At 39.5% G+C, this 26,003-nt stretch overlaps 1 protein-coding gene and 1 non-coding gene across 3 annotated transcripts in view; one reads left to right on the forward strand and one right to left on the reverse strand.

The window, feature by feature from the left end:
- SCFD2 (sec1 family domain containing 2) overlaps positions 1-26,003 on the reverse strand; it is a 413,047-nt gene that overhangs the window by 236,530 nt on the left and 150,514 nt on the right. For both annotated transcript variants that reach the window (XM_049790127.1, XM_049790126.1), the window contains exon 5: positions 3,320-3,569. In XM_049790127.1, coding sequence (XP_049646084.1) covers positions 3,320-3,569 — 250 coding nt within the window. The remainder of the gene's footprint in view (positions 1-3,319; positions 3,570-26,003) is intronic.
- Positions 16,124-16,230, forward strand: LOC126032892 (U6 spliceosomal RNA). The gene has a single exon (XR_007504053.1). It is a non-coding gene; the product is annotated as a U6 spliceosomal RNA (small nuclear RNA).

Genomic DNA, 26,003 nt, shown 5'->3' on the forward strand with positions numbered 1-26,003 from the left:
TGAGGGCTGTGGCCAAGTAGAAGTCTACATTAGAAAAAGGCTCTGTCTATGTCCACAGAAGTTTATGTGCATGCTGTTCTTCTAGTAAATTCATTTAAATAAAATTTAAGTTAGCATATCATCCCCATCTTGTTGAAATTCTTCATGAAAAGTTAATATAGACATAAATGTATACTGAAGTATTGCAAAGTAAGATGATTCTAAAATGTAAACATATACTGAAGTTTCCACAACTTATGTTCAACCTTCAACTGTTGGCCTTAGAAATTTTCCTAATATAAACATGAAGGTACAGAAGTGCTCTTAAATGTGAAATTACATTTAAAGGGTGAAAAAGGCAATTTCCTGCAAATCATAAATGGAGAAACTAAGAATGAAGAGCTGAATCAATAACCACCTTTAGCAAATAGTAAATGAACACTTACAACATGACTTCAATTCCCCGAATAGTATAGTTACACATTACTTTTAGAGAAAAGTGATGCAAATCATATTAGCTAATACACAGCATCTTTGTGGCCTATTTCTGAAATTAAGTATGTTCCAAACAATATCTTGTTCAATTCACCTAGTATGCAAGTTCATTTTCAATCAAATAGTTGTTCTCAGCACTGTACAAACTCTCTCTTTTTTTTTTTTTTTTTTTTACAAACTCTCTTAAAACTTTCTAAGTCAACATTCTTTTGTGACCAAACAAACATATGGCGTTATACTAATAAAATGGGAACAAATTCCAATGGCTTTCCTTCAATCAAGTTTAGCTTAGCAAGCAGGCTGTATGCTAAGCAAAGAAACATTTCATTTCTCAGAAAACTTCATTTTATTTCCATCTCATCAGTGCTTCATTTCCCATAACTGGACATAGAGAAGGTCAGTAGTGGACATAAGGTCTCAGGTCTCATGGGTTGACAGCCACATCTCTGTTTTGAACAACTGGGATTGTCCACTACCAGACCAGTAAGGTATCAAAGATGCCAGAGATGAAAGGAAATACTACTAGATTGTGCCTCAGTTGAGCTTCCCTGAATGGTTAGGTCTATACACCTCAAGGTACCCTCTGGTGTTAGATTATACCTTGTTTTACCCAAAACAAAGATCATCCCTGGTTTCTTTATATTTGTCTGTTTACAACTTGGTTTCACCCAAAACAAAGATTGTCTTATATGTAAAAATGAGCATAACCTTGGCTATCTGCCCCTGTTCTGTTCTTACTGCCCCACCTGGCGCTAGTATTTGTACTCAATAAATTTGACAGTTTTGGCAGGCAGCTTGCTCTTGATACGAGGTTGAAGATTGCCAGAATATTTCACCCTCAGCCTAGTCTGGATTATTTCCTGCAGTGACCCTGCTTTAAACTTGTTCAGGTGGGGCTGGAGATATGGCACCTGGGGTGATTTTACATTCTGGTACACACATGTACATTTAAGAATCATTAAGAATAAGAAAAAAATATCAATTAAAGATAGATTTGTTGTGCCTTTCAAGTATTTTAGTTGTAGATGTGAGCTTTTTTGTTTTTTTTTGTTTGTCTGTTTGTTTTGTTTTGGGGCCACACCCATTGACACTCAGGGGTTACTCCTGCCTATGCGCTCAGAAGTCGCTCCTGGCTTGGGGGACCATATGGGACACCGGGGGATCGAATAGCGGTCCATCCTAGGCTAGCGCTGGCAAGGCAGACACCTTACCTCTAGCGCCACTGCGCCGGCACCCCCCCCCCCTTTTTTTGTTTTTGTTTTTGGGTCACACCAGGCAGCGCTCAGGGGTTATTCCTGGATCTATGCTCAGAAATTGCTCCTGGAAGGCTCAGAGGACCATATGGGATGCAGGGATTCGAACCACATTCCTTCTGCATCAAAGGCAAACGCCTTACCTCCATGCTATCTCTCCAGCCCCAGGTGTGAGCTTTTAAGAACTTCTTATGCCCAAGAAGATCTAGGCCCAATCCATAATTATTGAGATAAGCTTTCCTAAAATGTTTTTTTGGGGAGGCACACCCAGTGATGCTCAGGGGTTACTCCTGACTATGAGCTCAGAAATCGCTCCTGGCTTGGGGACGCTGGGGTATTATACTGTGGTCTACCCTAGGTTAGCACATGCAAGGCAAAATGCCCTACCACTTGTGCCACTGCTCCAGCTCTTAGCTTTTCTAAAATATTAATAACAATACTGACACAATTACACAAAAACAATAACACAAGCTAATGTTTCTATGAGTTATGTCACAGTTCTCACTAAAATTAAAAATGATTTCCTGGGCCCAGAGAGATAGCACAGCGGCGTTTGCCTTGCAAGCAGCTGATCCAGGACCAAAGGTGGTTGGTTCGAATCCCGGTGTCCCATATGGTCCCTCGTGCTGCCAGGAGCTATTTCTGAGCAGACAGCCAGGAGTAACCCCTGAGCACTGCTGGGTGTGGCCCAAAAACCAAAAACCAAAAAAAAAAAAAAAGATTTCCTAGTTTGTTGCAATGGCTGAATATTAGTTTGAATACTCCCAATGAATTAATTTTAATTCAAACATGAAAAGTCAACATATGATACTACTCTTAAAAATAACAGTTTCAGGGGCCAGAGTGGTAGCACAGTGGTAAGGCTTTTTTGCCTTGCACACAGCTGACCCAGGATGAATGCGGGTTCAATCCCGGCATCCCATGTGGTCCTTCAAGCCTGCCAGGAGCGATTTCTGAGCGTAGAGCCAGGAGTAATCCCTGAACTCTACCAGGTGTGGTCCCCAAACCCAAAAATAAATAATATAAAAACAGCAATTTCAATACAGTCCACATTGTGTAACACATTTGGGAAACAGTTTCTGAAGTTTGAGTTGACTGTCTCAAAGAAAACAAGAAACTCTCAATAGAGTATACTGTATTTTACTTCTCATTAGTGATATCATGGGTGCTGAAGTGATAGTATAGTAGATAGGATACTTACCTTGCATGTAGCCAATCCAGGTTTGATCCCTGGCATTACAACATTTGGTACCCTGAGCCTGCTAACTGTGATCTCTAAGTTCAGAGCCAGGAGTAAACCCTGAGCACTGCTGAAAGTGGCACCCAAACAAACATATAAAAATAATGTGCCCTGTGAATACTTTGGCTCTAAGAAATATTAATTCTAACAATCAATTCAAAGGTCATTTTACTACTATATTTTTATAGGCAATAAAAGTCTGTTATCCTGAAAATCAGTATTTATCAGTTCTCATAAAATTCCAAATAACTCCAGTGAAGAGAGTTACATTCTCTTCCTGAAATGCCTTTATTTTTAAACCTGATTTTAGTATTGGCCATGCTTATAGTCTTAGCCTTTGCTAAACACTTACTTGTGATTTTTTGAAGCAAAGGTGACAATTCAGACTCCTCACAAAAGACTTGAGCCAAGGCGTCCTTCACGTTTTCTTCTGCTTCAACCGTTTCATTTTCCACTGTGAACTCTCCAGTGATAGAATAAATGTATATCAGGAGGACCAAGAGCTCTTCAGGGCTATAGTCATCATTGGTCCTCTGGCTCAAAGGTTTGATTAAGGGCAACAGCTGATTTAACACAACTGCCATTGTTGACTCCCCAATGATCTAAAACAAAAGGAGATGTTGGAAATATGTCAATCTTGGCAAAGAAATAACTTAAATACAACAGCAGTCCCAAAAGACCTTGTAAACAAGACCTTGTGATAGTCAGTGACTTGACTGTGCTTTGTTTACTATCCTGGAAAGAACATTGAAAGAAATTTTACATTAGTTTTTATTTTGAAAACTAAAAGAATAAAAATTAAAAGATAAGACTGTGAGTTTTATTGGAAGATAAAGCAGATTGTCAAATTGTAAAACACTTATATTACCTTACACATTACTGAAACAAATGAGTCCATGAGTCTATAAAATAAAACTGTGCTTCTCTGACTTTTTAATTCTGATATTAAATTATTTGGAAATTATGAAGATAAAAAAAATAAAAACATGGTATTATTTATATATGCAAGTAAATATTTGCAAGTGACATTTCCTAAAAAAATTATCAAGAATTTTGTAGCATATACTTTCTACTGCTTCCTATTTATTAAAGCATGAGTCAGAATAGATTATTTTATAAAACTGAAAAGTCAAGGGGGCTAGCACAATAGCACAGTGGGTAGGCATTTGCCTGGCAGGCAGCAGACCCAGGTTCCATCTCCAGCAGTCCATAAGGTCCCCTGAGCCTGCCAGGAGTAATTTCTAAATGCAGAGCCAGGTTAAAACCTGAGTATCACCTCAGGTGTGGCCTCGAAACAAAACAAAACAAAAAACTGGAATGTCATTTTCTCTGACTGTTGTAGATAAAATAGGGGTTAAAATGTCACAGACTCAAGATATCTTTGAGTAAATCTGAAGAAAATTCACCTTATAATTAAAAAATAATTTGTTCTAAGTTCTTCCACCAATTTATTGAATAAGTTTAACATGGAATTTCAAAAGTTCTTGCATGACATAATAGCATTGAGTCACCTGAATAATGTGTATAATTCTTAGAGAACTGGAAGTAACGCACATTTCTAGTATATATACTAAGCTTGTTTTTTATTTTCTCTTTTTTTTATTTATTGCTTTTCTCCTCCCTTCTCCTCCTCGCTAATAGATAAACTTGGGCATCTTTAATAATAAAATTTAATTTCATCCAAAAATTAAATAATTACATAATTGTATTTATATTAAATCACTGGTAAAGTGACCACAATCTGCAACTTTTACAGAATTCATCTGATATCATTCACAGGGCATCTACTATGTGCTAAATACTATTCTAGATCTGAGGTTACAATATGAACAACACCAAGTCTCCTCTCATAGAGCTGGTGGGGGTTAGGGACAACAGTTAGTTAAAAAAAATTAAAAAACATGTTGTATATCAGATCAGTGTTTCTCAACCAGGAGCCATAGGGCCCCCTGTAGAATCCTAGGTTATTCTAAGGAGATCCCAGGCAAAAAAAAGTCACATGAAGGGAGTAGGGAGGACATGGCAGAATACTAGGAGACAATGAGTCGAACAGAGGGGCCACTGGAAGAAAAAAAGTGGAAGTGTTTCACAATGGGAAAAGGTTGAGAAATACTGTATGATGGTGGTAAGCACTATAGAGAAAAAAATAAAGCAGGAACCTTTGTGGTTTTACATACCCTAATGGTACCTGTACACCTCAAGTGTGGAATATGTATTGACATGTGTGGGTATATACAATTTTATATAGGAAAAGCCATGCTAATATGAAAATATTCGGCTATTTAAAGACATACAGAAACCTTCTAAATGAAGTTGACAGCAAGAAATATGATGCTATATTAGGATAATGATCCAAAGAGCAATTTTAGTCAAGCTATTTCCACAACTGGAAAATTCTGTGTATTTATCAAGAAGAGAAAGGAAGGGGTAAGAAAGAAAAGAAAGGGAATGAGTAATAAAAAGAAATAAATTCAGGCAAATTTTGACCATTCGATCAGATTGGAGATGAGAGTGGGCATGGAGTAGTATGAATGCCATAGTCAAGTGATAATACTAGCACTGGTCTCCTGTGGTATTCTTGTTCCTAATCACCATAACCCCATAACAAAGACATCAGAGAATCCCTGTAGAGGCCCCTTCTGTAAAACATCTCCCCAGAACTGCTCATGACTGAAGAAAAAAGTAAAAAACTATCACTCACCAATGAGATGAACATTACAAGGAAATCTAACATAGTACAGAATGGGATCCTAGAACCAAGAAAAATTATGAAGCAAAAACTAGGAAAATGGAATTAAAATATAGTGTTTGTAATTATGCACATGAGAAACTGTTGTTAATAGCATTGTAAACCACAGCATCTCAATCAATGAAAAAATAACTTAACTCTGGGATTTATGATTAATGCACTTTTAAGCAATGCACTGTACAGCTGGCTTCTTCATTTTGCCAAATGTGCCATAGAAATCAAGATTTTTATCAATGACATGAAGGACATATGGAAACATTACTATCTCAGCAACTTTTCTGTGAATTATTCATAATTCATAAAAAAAGGAGTGATAAAAAGGAATAAATCCAGGCATGTTTAGATCATTTGATCAGATTGGTGATTTCAAGTAGCACAATTTTAGCTTATTTCAGAGGAAGAATTCCTTACAAACAGAGCCATGGACCAAGATGAAGGACTGATTTAGGAAGCAACAAAATTTCCACTGCACTGGGTTTGGGCCAGAGTGGTAACACAGTGGTAGGGTGTTTTTGCCTTGTACCCAGCTGACCCAGGACAGAATCTGGCCTGATCCCCAGCATCCCATATGTTCCTCTAAGACAGGAACTATTTCTGAGCACAGAGACAGGAGTAACACCTGAGCGCCACTGGGTGTGACCCCCCAAAACAAAACAAAACAAAAACAATTGCCCTTGAAGGCGAAAGAAAGCAGGTTGTACATTATCTGGCAAGAATGAAGAAAAGGGAATCAACTGCTACCTCTGCTGAGAAGGTGAACCAGACCTTCTATTGCTTTCCATAAAACCATGACTCCAAATTGGATACATAGACTTTTTTCCCTCTTCTCTGCTATTTGAATGAAATCTAAACATGTGCGGGGGTGGGGGGGGGTGGGTGGTGGTGGTGGTGGTGGTGGTGGTGGTGGTGGTGGAAGAACAGTGGTTTCCTGTATTGAAACCTTTTAAAGGGTGAAAGAGAGAGCCCGAGGAGTTTAACAATGAGGATATGGGGAAAAGATTATATGCCTGCATTTGAATCTTGGCTGCAGCATTTACTGCTGTGTAACCTGGGACAAGTTATTAATCCCCAACTCTTGGTTTTTCTCATTTGAAAAATAGAATAAAAGCACACAGACCTTAATATTAAGCAAAGAAAATTACAGAAACCTGTGCACATTCTAAAGGGACCATTATTCTGCAGACTTTGTAGTTTAAGAAAGAATAATCCCAATAATGTAAGCCAATTTTTGTAAGGTCCCAAATATAAGAAAACCCTGTTTTCTGAGGGCTGATTTTTGAGAAAGACATGTAGACTTACATTTGAAGATGTATAACTATATCTTTTGCTTCATAGTTTTCTTCCAAAGATTTAATAAAAGAAGGAAACCATATAGCACAGTGCCTGCACACAACATATATGAATGATTACTTCTCTGACTCCCAATATCTGCTGCTTCCAAACTCATTTCTGACGAAACAGAGATGATTAAGATGATTGGTATGGGAATTAAATACCTGCTAGGAAGCGGAAGTTAAAAGTGTGAAAGGAAGGGGGAGCAGCCGACAAACACTGGAAATGAAAACACATCTTGGAACTTAACTGCAAAAGTTAGCGAAAGGTTAAAGGCAATATAAACATTATTAAACACTGCCTTTTAAACAGCACACAGCGCAAACCACAACCACCACCCCTCTCATAAAAAGGCTTCTTTATAAAGATCCAGGGATTCAGTTTCTCATCCGTTTTCATATAAATGAGTCTACTCGTAGGAGGGGGATGGTTGGAACTGTGTCCAGAAGGACAACACTGTCCTGTTTTGTTTTGATTTCTCAAAATTCTGCAATCCAGGGCACTACTATTTCTGAATGGGCCCACAGTCACTGACACAAAAGGCCTCTGTCAAGTGCATGTTGTCTTTCAAAAAGTTAAGTTTTGGCCTGAACTGAAAACTCAGAGGCGGTCTCCATGCTGGCTCACATGGCCCCAAAAGCATGAGGGGCACCTGGGCCAAACTCTGTGGGGACTGCCCAGCAGGCTGGATACCCCATACCTACCAACCTCTGGTGATTATGCAGAACACATAGCAAAACTAGAGCTGCCATGGACCACCACTAGAGAACAAAAGTGGAAGTTCCTTCAAGTTCCCACACACCTCAATCATGCTACAGAGCAGAGGGTTCCTCACAGCACACCTAAAGCCCTTCTACCCCAAAGTAGCATTTCCATCCTTTCACAACACACATGCCACCTAAGGCCAGAGAGATAAATACAGAGATTGGAATTTGCCTTATATGCAGCTATCCCAGTAAAATTCCAGCACCATGGAATTTTCATGGACCCATGAAACCTTCTGCTGTGGCCCCCAATCACCAGTGTAAGGCCTGACCAACAATAGGTTCTCAAGTCTGGGTGACCAAGAACCCCTGAAAGAGGAAAGAGGGTCAAGGCCTCCAGAGCTCTGCTTAGGAGCCCCTCAATTTCTAGCACACACACCTCCAAAAAAGACTTGCCACTAGGAGAACAGCTGTTATTATAAAGGTCAGAAACATGGCAGGGTGTAGAAAAGAAGAAACCATTCACCATGAGTGCAAATGTAAACTAGTTCAACCTCTGTGGAAACAGTACAGAGATTTCTAAAAAAAATTAAAATAGAAGAACTACCAGGTAATCCAGCAATTCTACTCCTTGGTATCTGGTTCCAAGAATGTAAAAGCACTAACTTGAAAAGATAAATGAAAATCTATGTTCATTGTAGTGCTATTTATGATAACCAGGATCTGGAAACAACCCCAGAGCTCCTTTATCACCGTTTTTGTTTTTTTTGTTTTGTTTTGTTTTGGTTTGGTTTGGTTTGGTTTGGTTTGGTTTGGTTTGGTTTTTGGGCCACACCTGGTGATGCTCAGGGATTATTCCTGGCTATGTGCTCAGAAATCAATCCTGGCTTTGGGGGACCATATGGGACTCTGGGGGATCGGACCGTGGTCCATCCTAGGCTAGTGCATGCAAAGCAAATGCCCTACTGCTTGTGTCACCACTCTGGCCCCTCCATTATCACCTGTTATCCATTCATGCCAGATGACTAGATACATGGCATCCATTCATACCATTTATATATACATAGATATAGATACACATGTATACATATATAGTGAGAGAAAATGAGATTTTACTCAACTAGAAATCAAAGATGAAATTTTGCACTTTTCTGCAATATGAATAAAATTGGATGGCATCATACTATGTGAAATAAAGTAGCAGAAAAAGGACATATACAAAATTACATTACCCATACATAAAATATAAGAAAATAAAAAGGGAAAAGATAAAGCCCAATTCAGCCTAAAGCTCCAAACATACCAAGGGGAGGTGGGAGAGAAGGATGAATGGCTTCTGTGTACTTGAGTGAAGGGAGATGCATACAAAGACTTTCCACTACCTTGAAATACACACAATTATCCTGATATCACAGGGTATGTTCCTGGTGGCCCATAGCACTAGTGGAAGAGCAGCACTACACTAACTGCCATTGAGCCTAGTGGTGCCAGGAGTGGTCCCTCAGCTCTCATTTGGGACACTACCACATAACAAAATTAATTCTCATGACTAAACCCACTCTGCTCTTTTGACTAATGGACTTCTTTACGTGCTCTAGGCAAAAAATACAAATGTTACAAAAGGATCGTTCACAGAAATTCACACATATCCTTTACTGTGTACAATTTGTGTCACCCTGAAAATATTTTGGTCCTACAATGTACAAAGCCAGACACAATATTCAAGGAGCTTGCAGGTGAGTGGGGAAAAGTGTTATAGTTGGGCTGATGCTGTAGGACGGGCCTTAGGAGAGGTATTCTTCACTTTGGGTACAGCAATGATAATACCTAAATCCTAAAAGGGTGGTAACTCAATAGTCTTAAATCATTAACATCTAATATTAGACAAAATCATAAGTGCAGCACGATGGGACCCTCCTTTCATTTCTTCAACAAATATTTAATGCCCACTCACCAAGCTTGAGGGGAAGGCAGGCTACTGGCCCCTCTCCAAAGACTCACACTCTAGTACACAGAACAGTAACTGTATTTGTGTAGACATGTACAATTGTAGGGCATTAAACACTGGTGGGCAAAATCCCTGGAACCATGTGACACAAGGTCCTCTCACTGTGTTCTCTGCCACTGTGCTATGCACACACAGCTGGAGGTTTCTTTTTGTCATTTTTCCTTAAGACTGTCCAATGAAGAAGTAACAATGACTACTCATAGAATCTTAGCCCTTAAATAAATGTCTCTTTTAATAGTCTGTGTAACAACAGAGCAATTATGCATAGAGAACTGTTGCCTTACTGATTTATCTCCCCTCTCCTCTTTTTAATTGGTTTTCATATTTCTGCAACACTAGAGAATTTCAGAGGTGCCTCTATGCATAAAAACCCACACAAGAACTACCAATGCTCCAACACCATTCCACAAGCAAAAGGTACTTGGCAATGAACCCTTCTACTAAATTATAAAGCAGAATTTATACACTTATTAGTACTTTGGAAAAATTATTTCTAAAATATTTGTTATCTTGTAATAAGTTTGTACTAATTTAGTATTTTAAATCATGATCCATTATGTTTTCAATATAGCACCAATATTTATCAATTTAAGAATATCATATCCTAAAAAGAATACTTATTATTTCCTATCCACTTTACCCTATCTCATAGCAAAAACCCTAATAAAGAGGTAGTAAGATGGCTTCAGTTATTTTGAGAGAAAGAAAGCAACATGGGCTCCTTAAATCAGTATTCCTCAAATTTTATTTTACTTTTTTTTTTTGGTTCTTGGGCCACACCCGGTGATGCTCAGGGGTTACTCCTGGCTATGCGCTCAGAAGTCGCTCCTGGCTTGGGGGACCATATGGGACGCCGGGGGATCGAACCGCGGTCCGTCCAAGGCTAGCGCAGGCAAGGCCTCTTGCGCCACTGCCCAGCCCCAGATTTTAATAAAATCTTTATTTAAGCACCATGATTACAAGCATGTTTGTAGTTGGGTTTCAGTCATAAACAGAATACCCCCCCCTTCAGCAGTGCAACATTCCCACCACCACCCCTTCCTCCCCACCCCTGCCTGTTTTGATACAGGCATTCTACTTCTCTCATTCTCTACTTTTTTTTTTTGGTTTTGGTTTTTGGGACACACCCAGCAGCACTCCTGGCTCTATGCTCAGAAATTGCTCCTGGCAGGCTCGGGGGACTATATGGGATACTGGGATTCAAACCATCGTCCTTCTGCATGCAAGACAAATGCCCTACCTCCATGATCTCTCCGGCCCTACTTCTCTCATTCTTTAACATTGTCATGCTAGTTGTCAGTGTAGTTATTTCCCTAACAGCATTCACCACTCTTTGTGGTGAACTTTAAATTGTGAGCTGGTTCTTCTGGCCCTTCCAGACCTTAACTTTATTGTCTCTGGGCCCTATTACAATAATGTCTTTAATTTTTCTTAAACTCATAGATGAGTGAGACTATCCTGTGTCTATCTCTCCCCCTCTGACTTATTTCACTCAATGTAATAGATTCCATGTACATCCATGTATAGGAAAATTTCATGAGTCATCTTTCCTGACAGCTGCATAATATTCCATTGTGTATATGTACCACAGACACACCAAACTTCTACACAAAGATGGCACTAAATCCTATGACAATTATATCTCTCAATGTCAATGGACTAAAAGCACCAGTTAAGAAACACTGAGTGGCTAAATGGATCAAAAAACTGAATCCAGGGGCCGGAGAGATAGCATGGAGGTAACGTGCTTGCCTTGCATGCAAAAGGTCGGTGGTTCGAATCCTGGCATCCCATATGGTCCCCCATGCCTGCCAGGAGTGATTTCTGAGTGTAGAGCCAGGAGTAATCCCTGAGCACTGCCGGTTGTGACCCAAAAACCAAAACAAAACAAAACTGAATCCAACCTTCTGCAGCCTACAAGAAACACACCTGAATAGTCAGAACAAACGTAGACTCAAAATCAAAGGCTGAAAGAAAATTATATAAGCAAAAAATACCCTTAAAAAGGCTGGATTGGCCAAACTAATATCAGATGACACAAACATTAGACTCAGAAAAGCTGTAAGGGACAAAGATGAACATTTTGTACTAATCAAGGGATATGTACAACAGAAAGAAAACACAGGCATTCTACATCTCTCATTCTCATTCTCCTAAATATATACACACCCAATGAGGGACCAGCAAAGTATTTAATACAATTGTTGACAAATCTGAAAAGATATATCAATAGGAGCTCGAGAAATAGCACAGCAGTAAGGCATTTGCCTTGCAAGCAGAAGGATGGTGGTTTGAATCCCGGCATCCCATATGCCCCCCCACCCCCGAGCCTGCCAGAAGCAATTTCTGAGCGTGGAGCGAGGAGTAACCCCTGAGCGCTGCTGGGTGTGACCCGCCCCCCCCAAAAAAAAACAACCAAAAATATATATATCAATAGCAACATAATAACTGTAGGAGACCTCAACACTACCCTGTTACTCCTTGATAGCTCAACCAAACTGAAACCCAACAAAAAATACACTAGCTCTGAAAAGAGAAATGGAAAGAAGTGGACTAGAATATATATATGTATGTATGGCACTCCATCCCCAGAAACCTAAATACACATTCTTCTCCGATGCACATGGGTCATTCTCCAGAATAGACCACATGCTGGCCTATAAAACATATCTCCATAAAATCAAGAGGCTAGAATTCGTGTAGACTACCTTTGCTGATCACAAGGCACTGAAATTAGATGTGTCCCTCAAATTTTAATATGCACGGGAATTACTACCTAGAGTTGGCGTTAAATGCAATTACTACTTCTCGAGGTTTAGGACAGAATCTGAAGATTCTGCCTCTAATGTGTTTTAGATGTTAACACACTGCTGGTCCATTTTACCACTCACATTTTGAGTAGTATCTAGACTGAACTACCCCACAATTTCTAGACTGCAGTGTGTAAGACACTGTAGTAATAAACTACTTTGTTTAAGTCATATATGTGTAGGTTCTTTGGTAATTTACCTTTCTCTGAATACTAATAGAATTCATAAATCTATTTCTTCAGCCAAATTTCTATCTTCCACTCACTACTTTAATTGCCTAATGGATTTTTCCACATGCATCTCATCTGCAAATTTAATTCAACATTAAATTAAAAACTAAAGTCCAGGGCACTTTACCCAAATATGCTATCTACTTTTCATTGTGTGTACTCTATCCTGGTGTGCAGGACCATCATTATTCCAATTAACCAAACAGAAACTTGGACTCTACCTTAGCAGGGATAAGGCTCCCACATCGTATCAGTCACCATATCCTAATGATTTCATCCATCTCCTCTTTTCTATTCTTTCCTCTACTGTCTACATTGCAACTCCCATTATCTCTAGTTATGGTTTACCTCATTCTAAACCAAAAATTTGATCTCTTTAAAATTACTTCATGGTTTCCTCTGCCTTCAAAATAACATATGCATTTCTTTTACCTTCACAGAGTTAAGTAACTCTGGCCTCATTCATCATGAATCCTTACCACTTAAACTACATGTCATCTTTGCTGAACATTTTTGCATTTGTCTCTACTTTTCTACATGTTTATTTTGCTTCTTCACCTGATCTCATAATTCAACTCAAGAATTATCTCCTTTGACTCTTATGTTAAGTATACTTGTGATCTCAGAGAAATGCTTTTACTAGGGCAATTAGAGAACTGAATTTAATTTTTTATTTGTTTTGGGAACATACCCAATAGTGATCAGGTCTTACTCCTCAGGAATCACTGGTGGGCTTGGGAGACCACATAAGGTGCTGGAGATCAAATCTAACTCAGGTCAGCAAGGCAAATGCACTACTCACTGTATTATCACTCCATTCCCTAAATTTTATATGTACATATATATATGTATATATATTTTTTGTTTGTTTGTTTTGTGGCCACACCTGGTGATGCTCAGGGGTTACTCCTGGCTATGTGCTCAGAAATCGCTCCTGGCTTGGGGGACCACATGGGATGCTGGGGGATAGAACCATGTTCCATCCTAGGCTAGCACATGCAAGGCATATTTACTGCTTGCGCCACCGCTCTGGCCCCAGTTCCTGAATTTAATTTTTAAAATTATATCCAGTTCCCTTCTAATATGGAAAAATCTTTGATTTAAGGAAGCACATCACACTCCTAGTATTATCTCCAGCTCAGACTTTTCGAACAAAGTAGAAAAAACATTGTTACCCTGTAATGTTACTATTATTATTTCAGAGAAAAAATTAAAATTGAAAAATTTACTTGTCACTGACAAGTAAGTTAGGATCCAATTTATGACCAAGCTTCTCCAAAATCTATAACTGGTCAACTCTACCTACTTTCTCAAGTGACTTGCAAAGGTAAACAAGAGTTTGGGGAAAGGGGAAATTCAGATCCTTGAAACAGGGTTAGAACCAGGTATTCTAACTCAGATATATTACCAAGGGAATCAGAGCAAGTCAGATAAATCAGATAAGCACAATATCAGTCAGTCAACTTAATAAATCTGTAGTGGGGGGTGAAGTGGTAGCACAGTGGTAGGGTGTTTGCCTTGTACGTGGCTGACCCAGGGTGGGTGCAGGTTCCATCCCCAACATCCCATATGGTTCCCTGAGCCAGGAGCAATTTCTGAGTACAGAGGTAGGAGTAACCTCTGAGCGCTGCTGAGTGTGGCCCAAAAAAAACAAACAAATAAACAAACATATATATGATTTCCTGGTTTGCAGATTCTCAGAAAATCCTGGAGGAGGGGCACATAGTCCTGGTCACAAGTGCTATAGCAGAATATTCATACAGAGTTTTTCTATGCCATGCCCACCTCTCCACAAGCCCAAGTGGCAGCTGACTGGAATCTAGGACAACCAATGTCAAGGTTGGTGGAGGGCTAGTGGCCTCCAGATTTGAACAATTGTTAATCCAATGTGGACTACATAAATAGCATAGTGTTCTATGTTCATCTATAAAAAAAATGTTCAGCCATAAAAAAATGGGCTACATTGAATAGGGACATATAAAAAGAGAATTGAACCAAAAACTATGAAAGAGGGTAGAAATGATCTCTAAGAACAGCTGATTTAAAGAAAGTATTTGAATTATGGTAAACTATTCAGAGAAGAAGCAGGAAGACAGAGACAGAGCAGTAGTCATTTGTCCATAAAACCCAACTCAGGTTTGATCCTGGCACCCTCTATGGTTCCCTGAGCCTGCTAGTAGTGATTCCTGAGTATAGAGCCAGGAATAAGTCTGGAGAGCTGGGTGTGGCCCAAAAGCCAAAAACAAAGAACAAAAAAAAAGGGGCAAGAAAAGCAACAGAGAACTAATCCATGCAACTGAGAAGTGGTTGAGAGGGAGAAGTACTGGGGTCCTTGGTGAGGGAGGTTAAGTACACTGGCGATGAGTATTGTGTTAGAATTATATGCATGATAAGCCACTATTAATAGTATTGTAAAACATAGAGTCTTGATGAGTAAAAAAAATTTTAAGAGTCATTAGAGTAGAATAAAGATACAAAATTGCATGTACAGGCTCAACTCACTAGCAACAGAAGTGGAGGAATAGTAAGATAGGAAACAGAGAGGAGCCTAGATAATTCAGTGCCACAGAACCCTTGTTAGAACTTCCACATTATTTCTGAGAAATAAGAGATTTTGTGCTGATGATTGATATGATCTAACGTAGATATCAAGCAAATACAATAACCCAGTACAAACCTAATGGGCCTTGTACAGAGGTAGAAACACTGGAGGTACTGAATATCAGTAGAATCTGGAAATATTTTAGAGTTAAAACTAGCAGGGTTCCCCAGGGGTGGAGGAAGTGGTAGGGCATCTGCCTTGCATGTACTAACCTAGGACGGAACATGGTTCTATCCCCTTGGCATCTCATTTGGTTCCCCAAGCTAGGAGCAATTTCTGAGCGCATAGCCAGGAGTAACCCCTGAGTGTCACCAGGTGTGGCCCAAAAACCATAAAACAAAACAAACAAACAAACAAAAAAACCTAGCAGAGTTTTCAGATTATTTGGATGCAGAAGTATGAAAGAAGAAATCTAGAATTACTGCAAGATTTTTGGCTAGACGTTCAAAACAGAAAGTCATTAAAGAAGATAAGAGGGGGGCCAGAGAGATAGCATGGAGGTAAGGCGTTTGCCTTTCATGCAGAAGGACAATGGTTCGAATCCCGGCATCCCATATGGTACCCTGTGCCTGCCAGGGGCGATTTCTGAGCATAGAGCCAAGAGTAACCCCTGAGCGCTGCCGGGTGTGACCCAAAAACCAAAAAAAAAAAAAAAAGATAATAGGGTAGAAATGGAGTGAGGTGTTGCCAGCAGAAAGTAGCCATTGAAAGTAGACCTTATGTGCTCGCTTCGGCAGCACATATACTAAAATTGGAACGATACAGAGAAGATTAGCATGGCCCCTGTGCAAGGATGACACGCAAATTCGTGAAGCGTTCCATATTTTTAAAAAACAAAACAAAACAAAACAAAAAAAAAAAAAGGAAGTAGACCTTATTCTATGAACAATTTAAGATTTAAGGGTGTAAAATCTATAGTGAAGTATGTAATAAACAAGACAGGGCAGGGCACCAGAAAACCAGTAGCCTCCACCCATGACCATCACCTTCCTAGCAGAAAAATGTCCTGGCTCCTCCTACACTGCCCCCCCCCCCTCCAATAATGGCTTTTGATATGTCCCAAGTAGTCAAATCCTGGCTGATATCTCTGTGGCTCTCACAAAACGGGCAGGGGGAGGCTTATTCTCCATTCTGCATCAACTACATCGATTGAATGCCACCCCCTTCACCCTCTGACAGAAAGTCCACTCTAGGATTTAACTGTATCCAATTTCCAAGCCACCAAATTTGTTTTAGACTTACAAATCCTGGACCATGTAGTCACGCTACATCTCACTATCTTACAGTAGTGTCAGCCTAGCAGTATCACAGAAATCTTATGGGAAAGTTACAGAGTAATCTACCAAGCTCAGTGAGCCTAAACAAGGCTTCAGAAGGCTTCAACCACAGCCCAGTTAAAACCTTAGATACCGACTTTAGTAACACAATGGCGTATGATCACAGTCATTTCAAAGTGACTCATATTGACCTAAATTTTGATAATTCCATTTGCCTTTCTGTTGTAACTAACAATATGAAGTAAATTTGTTTGTTTACTGCATGGAGGCAGGTTATGGTGGAAGGTGGAAGATTGAGGACATTGGTGGTGGGATTAGTGTTTAAACATTCAGTGCCTTCAATGACTATGTAATCAACAATTTGGTAAATCATGGTGTTATGATAAAAATCAGAAGAAAAAAAAAAGAGTTTGGGTAGGGTTCCTGTTAGTGAGTTTTTTGAGAAATGTTAAAACTACTGCCTAGTCACCAGCCAGTAGTAGAGCAAAGATAATGAAGATTACATTCCTTGCAGGTGCAAATATTGAGGTATTTGAAGACAGTGAAGTACAATCGAGAGAAGGGTGATGCCCCTCAGAAAAGGAGAAGTTTGAAGAGATTTTAGAATCTTAGATACAGAATATATAGAATCTTTTTTTTTTTTTTTTTTTTTTGGTTTTTGGGCCACACCCAGTAACGCTCAGGGGTTACTCCTGGCTATGTGCTCAGAAGTTGCTCCTGTCTTGGGGGACCATATGGGACACCAGGGGATCGAACTGTGGTCCGTCCAAGGCTAGCGCAGGCAAGGCAGGCACCTTTACCTTTAGCGCCACCGCCCGGCCCTAGAATCTTAAATATACTAAGAAATAAGAATATGAAAAGACCATCAATAATTTTATGCATTTCCCCTTGATAATACTCTAAGCCACAGGGAGAAGCAGTAGAGAAGTATATATAGTACAGAAGCCCTCCTATAAAAACACTTTTGTAAAGGCATGTAGAGTAGAATTTTCCACCTCAAAGGATTTTTCCATACCTGAGGTATGCAATCCCTTTCTTTTACTCAAAGGAGCATTCTCCACCCTGGGGATTTGCCACATCTCAAACTGAGAAATGTACTCTTGATTTAACATCTCAAAAAAAGGCTTAGGGGCCGGAGAGATAGCATGGAGGTAAGGCGGTTTTCCTTTCATGCAGAAAGACAGTGGTTCAAATCCCAGCATCCCATAAGGTCTCCTGTGCCTGCCAGGGACAATTTCTGAGCATAGAGCTAGAAGTAACCCCTGAGCGCTGCCAGATGTGACCAAAAGAAAAAGGCTTAAATATATGTTTTTTTCTTGAATACATCTGTCTCTCTTTCTCTCCCCTTTAGAGCTCTGTAAATAAATTCTTTTAAATAAAACTATTTTGAGAGGAGAGAGAAAGAAAAAAAAGAGAGAGAGAAATTGACTAAGATGTAAAATGGGGCAGATACAAATTTTTCAGGAAAAGAGGTGTCTAAGCTCATCATATTGAGGTAGGAGATCAAGTCAAATGTAAGAATTCTGGAGTGAGCAAAACAATAGCATTAGTGACAAATAAGATGCTGGGAAAATATATCAAAAAGACTTTTTTAGGAGCCAGAGCAATAGCATAGTAAGGGGTTTGTCTTGCATGTAGCTGACTAGGGGTCGATCCCTGGCATTCTATATGGTCCCCCAAGCCTGCCAGGAGTGATTTCTGAACATAGAGCCAGGAGTAAACCTTGAGTACCGCTGGGTGTGCCCCCCCCCAAAAAAAAACAAACAAAAACACCTTATTATTGAACTGGACTGGAGCAATAGTACAGCAGGAACTGAGTGCCTTTCACTTGGCTTACACCCATATTTGATCCCCAGAATCACATTGGTTCCCCACACCCTGCCAAGAGTGTTCCCTAAGTACAGAGCCAGGTGTAGTCCTGAACCACTGGATATGACTAAAAAATAAAAGTCTTAATAAAAGGGCCCGGAGAGATAGCACAGCAGCCTTTGCCTTGCAAGCAGCTGATCCAGGACCAAAGGTGGTTGGTTCGAATCCCAGTGTCCCATATGGTTCCCCGTGCCTGCCAGGAGCAGACAGCCAGGAGTAAGCCCTGAGCACCGCCGGGTGTGGCCCAAAAACCAGGAAAAAAAAAAGTCTTAATAAAATAAGTAAAAGTAAAGTAGTGAAGAGAGGCTAATTTCACAGTACAAATACATTCCAGCTCTCTACTGAATACCTAGAATGAGCTATAACTATAGGTCTGTTGAGCAAATGATTCTCTGGAACTGAGAAACAAAGAAGTCTTCAATGAAGGGAAAACAGAATTTCCAAATTCTCTCTGCCATTAGAAAAAAATGATGGACTAGGTACACAAGGGAATATTATACAGTGATAAAAATTAGCTATAATTTTATAAAACAAGATGGATTAATCTCTCAATATAATGTTTAATGTCTATAATTTCACATATACTAAATTTTTTAAAAACAGGAAAGGAAGGCAGAATGATAGTTCAGTAGGTAGGACATTTGCCTTGCACATGGTCTCCCTGAGTTTAATCCCTGGTACCATACATGGTACCCCAAGCCCACCAAAAGTGATCCCTGAGCAGAGCCAGGAGTGATCCCTGAGGACCACCAGGTGTGACCTACAACTAAAAAGACAAAGGAAACTAATCTGTTTTTAGAAATCCCTACTCCTTGGAAAGAGGAAGCAGCAAGAGGAAGTAAAAATGGTAGGAGGGGCTTCCTGGGTTGGTGGATAATATTCTGTTTCTTGATTACACAGATATCTTAAGTTAATAAAAATTCATTCAGCTGTACTCTTCAATAATATATCTTAGTTCAACAAAAATCTTTTTAAAATGCCATTATACAGGGCCATATTTCCTGTGTCCTGGGAAGAACAGAGCTATCTACTTCAAGTTCTTATTACAGATTAGCATTTATCCAAGCAAAAAGAGGAAAATATAAGAAGTCTACAGAGTTATCAAACCATCTAATTCAGCTACACTTACCTTTAGCTATGGGTAAAGGCAAAGGCCTTGATTTCACAGAGAGATGGAAAGAACAACTTTCAATGACTGTTCATTTTAAAACACATGTTTAAAGGGAAACATAAACTATTTTGTAATGTCCCAGCCCCGCCTCTCGGGAAATGAAGAACTCTGCTTCAAACAGAACAGCCAAGTTTAAAAGGCTGTTTTCTGTAAACAGGCCAGCTGGGTCCTAAGTTGCTTGAAATGAACGACAAGTGACTTCTTCAGAGAGCAAAACAGAACACTACAGGGAGTTGTGGATCCAACCCAAGCTCCAGTCATTTTTCTCTATTTGGCCACCTCTAATGATTTAAGAGCTGTCTTTGTCATGTTATCATCAATCAATTACAATGATTGAGCAGCCTCTAAAGTCTGCAGTTTTTAAAATGCAACTATCTGTGACCGAAATTTCCTGCTGATTCTCTTGGTCCCAGGTTAGGCGAGCTTGTCCATCAGCCAGAGTCAATAAAAATAATGAACAAGTCAGTGGAGGGCTTTCTGAACCTTTCGTTTAAACAGTTAACCTCCTCACTAACACCAACTCAAAGAATCCTCTGCCTCAGCTCTTGGTAAATTATTTCTCTATTAACTAAATATTCCACAGAATGAATTTACATGATCTAAATCCCTTCTAGTCCACTTTTTCCCCCATTCTTGCTTGCTTTTTAATCAGATTAAGTGATAATTTCACAACTCTTAGGCCACAGAAATGAGGTCCTCTTGCTGGCTCCAGTATTTTGCAGCAATATTTTGGCAAACTGGGGGATGAGAAAACAAAAACTGTTGCGATCTTTATGGAGAATCGGATGCATTTGTAGCCTGTGACAATTTTGATTCCCAGTAACCACAGAGTAAATCAAGAATGAATGATTGGGGCCCGGAGAGATAGCACAGCGGCATTTGCCTTGCAAGCAGCCGATCCAGGAACAAAGGTGGTTGGTTCGAATCCCAGTGTCTCATATGGTCCCCCGTGCCTGCCAGAAGCTATTTCTGAGCAGACAGCCAGGAGGAACCCCTGAGCATCGCCGGGTGTGGCCCAAAAACCAAGAAAAAAAAAAAAAGAATGAATGATTGAGAAACAGAAAGAAAAAGGCAGGCTGTGGAGACGCCTGTAAGGGAGTCTCTAAAAACTGGACTATTATCCACACAATTGTATCACTTGATAAGAAGCAAAAGAGATAAGTATTCTAGAGGAGGCCAGAGAGATAGCACAGTGGTAGGGCATTTGCCTTGCATGTTGCCGACCCAGGATGAAGCCAGGTTCAATTTCTGGCATCCCATATGGTTCTTCAAGCCTAGCAGGAGCGATTTCTGAGCAGAGCCAGAAGTAACCCTTGAGCACCACCGAATATGGTCCAAAAACCAACCAATCAATCAATCAATCAATAAACTGCTAAAAATTTTTTTCTATAATGTCCAAGGTGTCAAGATCCTTATGAGAATGACCAACAACATGGAAACTTGATACAAATTGTACCAAAACACCAAACTTCACCTCTGCAGCCTAATTACAGAAAACCATAGCTCTGTTGAGTTGACAACAGGCCTCTGAGCCATCTGGAAGCAACATCTGAAGTAACTCAGCAGCAGAGCCCTCTTAACATAGAAACTATTCCACAGCTCTGCAACTCTGCTAGGGACGTTTAGACAAACTCCAGAAACAGCCTGAGTGAGAGGGGCCCTACAATCAACTGAGAAAGGCAGCAAATTTCCCTGGGGTGGTCTCCTTATGCCTTTCTATGACTGTGGCCTTCTCTCATCTCCACTAAGTATGCACAACTCAGTGGATCCTACCAACCATAAATGAGCTGTTTCTCCTCTAAGAAATACATACTGATGGCTAATCTCTTCTATGAGAAGCTAGCGTTTTATAAGAGGACAGCTTCAGAGAAAAAGTGATATGATTTTTTTGAATGCTTAAGTTTCTGGTTCAGTAGTAGTCTGGCAGAAGGTGGCACCTAAAGCCTTTCTGGAATTTTTCTAATTGCATTTTAAGTTTAATTTTATAAAAATTAATGGAAGGACATTCAATATTTTAAAATATTTACTTATATAAGTAAAAAATTACTTAGGTACTTAATAGTATTAAAATATTTAAAATTTTTCATTTTATACATTGTATTTATTATACATTTTAAAAATGTATAGTCAGAATGTAACTATTCCATTTTCATAAAGACGATAACTGGACATTAGTTCAAAGAGATTCTCAGTTATTGTATTCTATTTCTTTATCTCTTTATTCTCATTCTGATATAAGCTCTGTCCATGTTCAACTATTTATATTTATCCCAAAGACTGGATGTTTTGTTCTGCTTTTATTTCCATCTCTCTCTCTCTCTCTCTCTCTCTTTCTCTCTCTCACTAAAAATTATCAATAGATCCTTTATCTTAGATTCCTCACAAATTCCTCAACCATTTTCAATCTGCTGAAAACTCTATCAAAGTCATTCTTAATTTATGTCATATTAATTTATATCACTGGCATTTCTTTTTGTTGCTTTATTGGTGTTTCTATTTCTCACCAGTTGGTTTGTTCTTGAATGCTGCCTACTTTGTCCATTGGAGCCCTAAGCACATTTGTCACAGCTAATTTAAATTTCCAATCAAATCATCCCACATCTTTGCCAAGTATGATTCAGATGATTGCTCTCTCAATATTGAGAGACAGGTCTTCAAATTGACCTTCACTTATGTGGTTGTGAGATGTGGGGATTGGAGAAACTTCTACAGTCTGATGCTTGGCTTTAGGATGTTAAAGAGCCTATGTGTCTAGACTGTCAACTGTATAACTGTTTCTCAGGTTCTTTTTTTCCCCCTTCCCCCACTTAAGTGGTACAAGATGGTCCGAGTGAGCTAGAGTTGGATATTTCCCTTCCCAAGCTCAATTACACTCTGATAACACTCCTAACCCCAGGTTACACTCTGGTTGACAGAGGGAAAACTGGTATATTTCAAAATGTCTTTCCCCCGTGGGAAACAAGTAAGGACTTTTCTCCTTTATTTACTGTGTGAATGTGGTCAAGTTCCTGGAGGTACATGTCATAATACCATGGGGACTCCTCTGTAGCTAGTTTTCCTGCTTTAACTTCATAGTTGTTTGTATGGGGCCTCCAGCAATTCATCAATCACAGTTTGGTTTTCCTGCATGACATTGGTTCTGGCTGTTTCTTTCCTTGTGCCTCAGCTCTAGGAAGCCCCGAGGCCCTACATTTGTCTATCTGTCCCTCCAGTTTATAGGACCATAGTTTTCCCTGAGCCCTCACCTTCTCTTAATACATGCAAAAATTGATATTGGTCTTCAGTCTTTCACTTCTTTGGAAAGAAATCAACCACCGGGCCCGAAGAGATAGCACAGCGGCGTTTGCCTTGCAAGCAGCCAATCCAGGACCAAAGGTGGTTGGTTCGAATCCCAGTGTCCCATATGGTCCCTGTGCCTGCCAGGAGCTATTTCTGAGCAGACAGCTAGGAGTAACCCCAGAGCACCGCCGGGTGTGGCCCAAAAACGAAAAACCAAAAAAAAAAAAAAAAAAAAAAAAAAAGAAGTCAACTACCATACCTATGACTTGTTTAATTGGAAACCAGAAATCGACTTATGTGCTACTTAGATCTTAATTACAAAATATACTGTCAGAAAGAGACCACAGGATATTTTAAAAGAACGCTTCAAATGCAAGAAACTCATTGTAGATATCCAATAATATAACCTTGGCACACAAAGGGCTATGAAAAAACAAAGAGACAGAGATGTTCAGACAGATATGGAATTCTTTCAAAGATTGACCATAAGGCATATAAAGCCCATGTTCAGCAAATGAAACCTATTATTACCATAAGAGAAACTCAGGGTGCCTTTCCCCATTGTTTTCTCTACCTGTAACATTTACCCCAAGTTCTCCATGTGACTGATTCACACTACATTCTAATCTTTACTAAAATGTCACCTTTAGAGAAGACTGACTTAACCCATTGCAACAGTCATTCTGATCTGTGATCCAACAAATCCTTTTTTTTTTTAACTTGAATAACTTTATTTAAGTACCACGATTACAAACATGATTGTAGTTGGGTTTCAGTCATAAAAAGAACAAGCCCCTTTACCAGTGTAACATTCTCACCACCAATGCCCCCCATCCCCTTCTTCCCCAACCCCTCCCTGTATTAGAGACAGGCATTCTACTTCTTTCACTCATTAACATTGTCATGATAATTGCTAGGGTACTTATTTTTCTAACTGCACTCACCACTCTTTGTGGTGAGCTCACATCATGAGCTGGTCCTTCCAGCCCTCATCTCTATTGTCTCTGGGCATTATTACAATAACATCTTTTATTTTTCTTAAAACCTATAAATGAGTTAGACTATTCTGTGTTTATCTCTCTCCCTCTGACTTATTTCACTCAGCATAATAGTTTCCATGTCCATCCATGTATAGGAAAATTTTATGACATCATCTCTCCTGACGGCTGCATCATATTCATTGTGTATATGTGCTACAGGTTTTTTTTGTTTGTTTGTTTGGTTGGTTGGTTGGTTTTTGGTACACACCCCAGTGATGCTCAGGGTTACTCCTGGCTATGTATGTGTTCAGAAATCGCTCCTGGCTTGGGGACCATATGGGACTCCGGGGACGGAACCAAGGTCCGTCCTGGGTCAGCAGCGTGCAAGGTAAACACCCTACTGCTGTGTTACCATTCCAGCCTCAAGATTTTTTAGCCATTCATTTGTTGAAGGGCATCTTGGTTGTTTCCAGATTCTGGCTATTGTAAATAGTACTGCAATAAATAAAGGTGTGAGGAAGGCATTTTTGCATGTGTATTTGTGTTCCTAGGGTATATCCCTAGGAGTGGTATAGCTGGATCATATGGGGCCTCAATGTCCAGTTTTTTGAGGAATCTCCATATTGTTTTCCATAAAGACTGAACTAGACGGCATTCCCACCAACAGTAAAGGAGACTTCCTTTCTCTCCATATCCCCACCAGCACTGATTGTTCTTGTTCTTTGTGATGTGTGCAAGTCTCTGTTGCATAAGATGGTACCTCTGTTGTTCTGATTTGCATCTCCCTGATGATTATTCATGTGGAATATTTTTCCATGTGCCTTTTGGCTATTTGTATTTCTTTTTTGAGAAAGTGTTCATTTCTTCTCCCCATTTTAGATGTTTTTCTTGTTAAGTTCTGTCAGTATCTTGTATATCTTAGATATTAGCCCCTTTATCTGATGGCTATTGGGTGAATAGTTTCTCCCATTCTGTGGATGGTTTTTATCCCAGTAGTCACTATTTCCTTTGAGATGCTGAAGCTTCTCATCTTAATATAGTCCCATTGTTTATCTCTGCTTCCACTTGTTTAGAGAGTGCTGTTTCCTCCTTGAAGATGCCTTTAGTCTCAATGTCATAGAGTGTTTTACTTACATGTTGTTCTAAATACCATATGGTTTCAGGTCTTGATCCAACAAATTCTAACTCCTTTTTCTGCCTTAGATATCTCTCCAGGACTTTTTACTGCTTTACTCTCTGTCTCACAAAAATAGCCAGTGAAGATAAGGTTGTTGGTTTTTGACTGTCCACTGCAATATACCTAGTATCAAAAACAATTGTGATATGCAATACAAACTCAATGTTTAATGAATGTATAGATGACAATAAATGAAGTCTCTGAAATAGTGTTCTTTGACAGAAAAGGGCTTTCTCTAAGTAATTTTTCCTCACATTCATTTTTATTGTGGCAAAAGATACATCCTTTAAAACATGCCATCATAATAAATTTTAAGGTACAGTTCAATGCCACTGTGTATGTCCCACATTGTTGTATAACCAATGCCATAATCAAGCTCCAAAAGTTTGCATTTCTTTCATTGAATCTTTTTGTTTGTTTGTTTTGTTTTGGGGTCACACCTGGCAGCGCTCAGGGGTTACTCCTGGCTCTATGCTCAGAAACCGCCCCTGGCAGGTGCGGGGAACCATGCGGGGAACCACTGTCCTTCTGCATGGAAGGCAAATGCCTTACCTCCATGCTATCTCGCCAGCCCCATTCTTTCATTGAATTTTACAGCTTCTAAAGAATAATTTGGCTAGAGTGATAGTATAGTAGAGTATTTTGCTTTGCATGTGGAATAATGTGGTATACCCCGGTTTAACCCTATACACTCTATTCAGGGATCCTCAAACTTTTTAAACAGGGGGCCAGTTCACCGTCCCTCAGACCATTGGAGGGTCTGACTATAGTAAAAACAAAACTTATGAACGAATTCTTATGCACACTGCATATATCTTATTTTGCAATGAAGAAACAAAACAGATACA

The sequence above is a fragment of the Suncus etruscus genome, chromosome 16, assembly GCF_024139225.1.
Source record: "Suncus etruscus isolate mSunEtr1 chromosome 16, mSunEtr1.pri.cur, whole genome shotgun sequence".
Lineage (NCBI taxonomy): Eukaryota > Metazoa > Chordata > Mammalia > Eulipotyphla > Soricidae > Suncus > Suncus etruscus.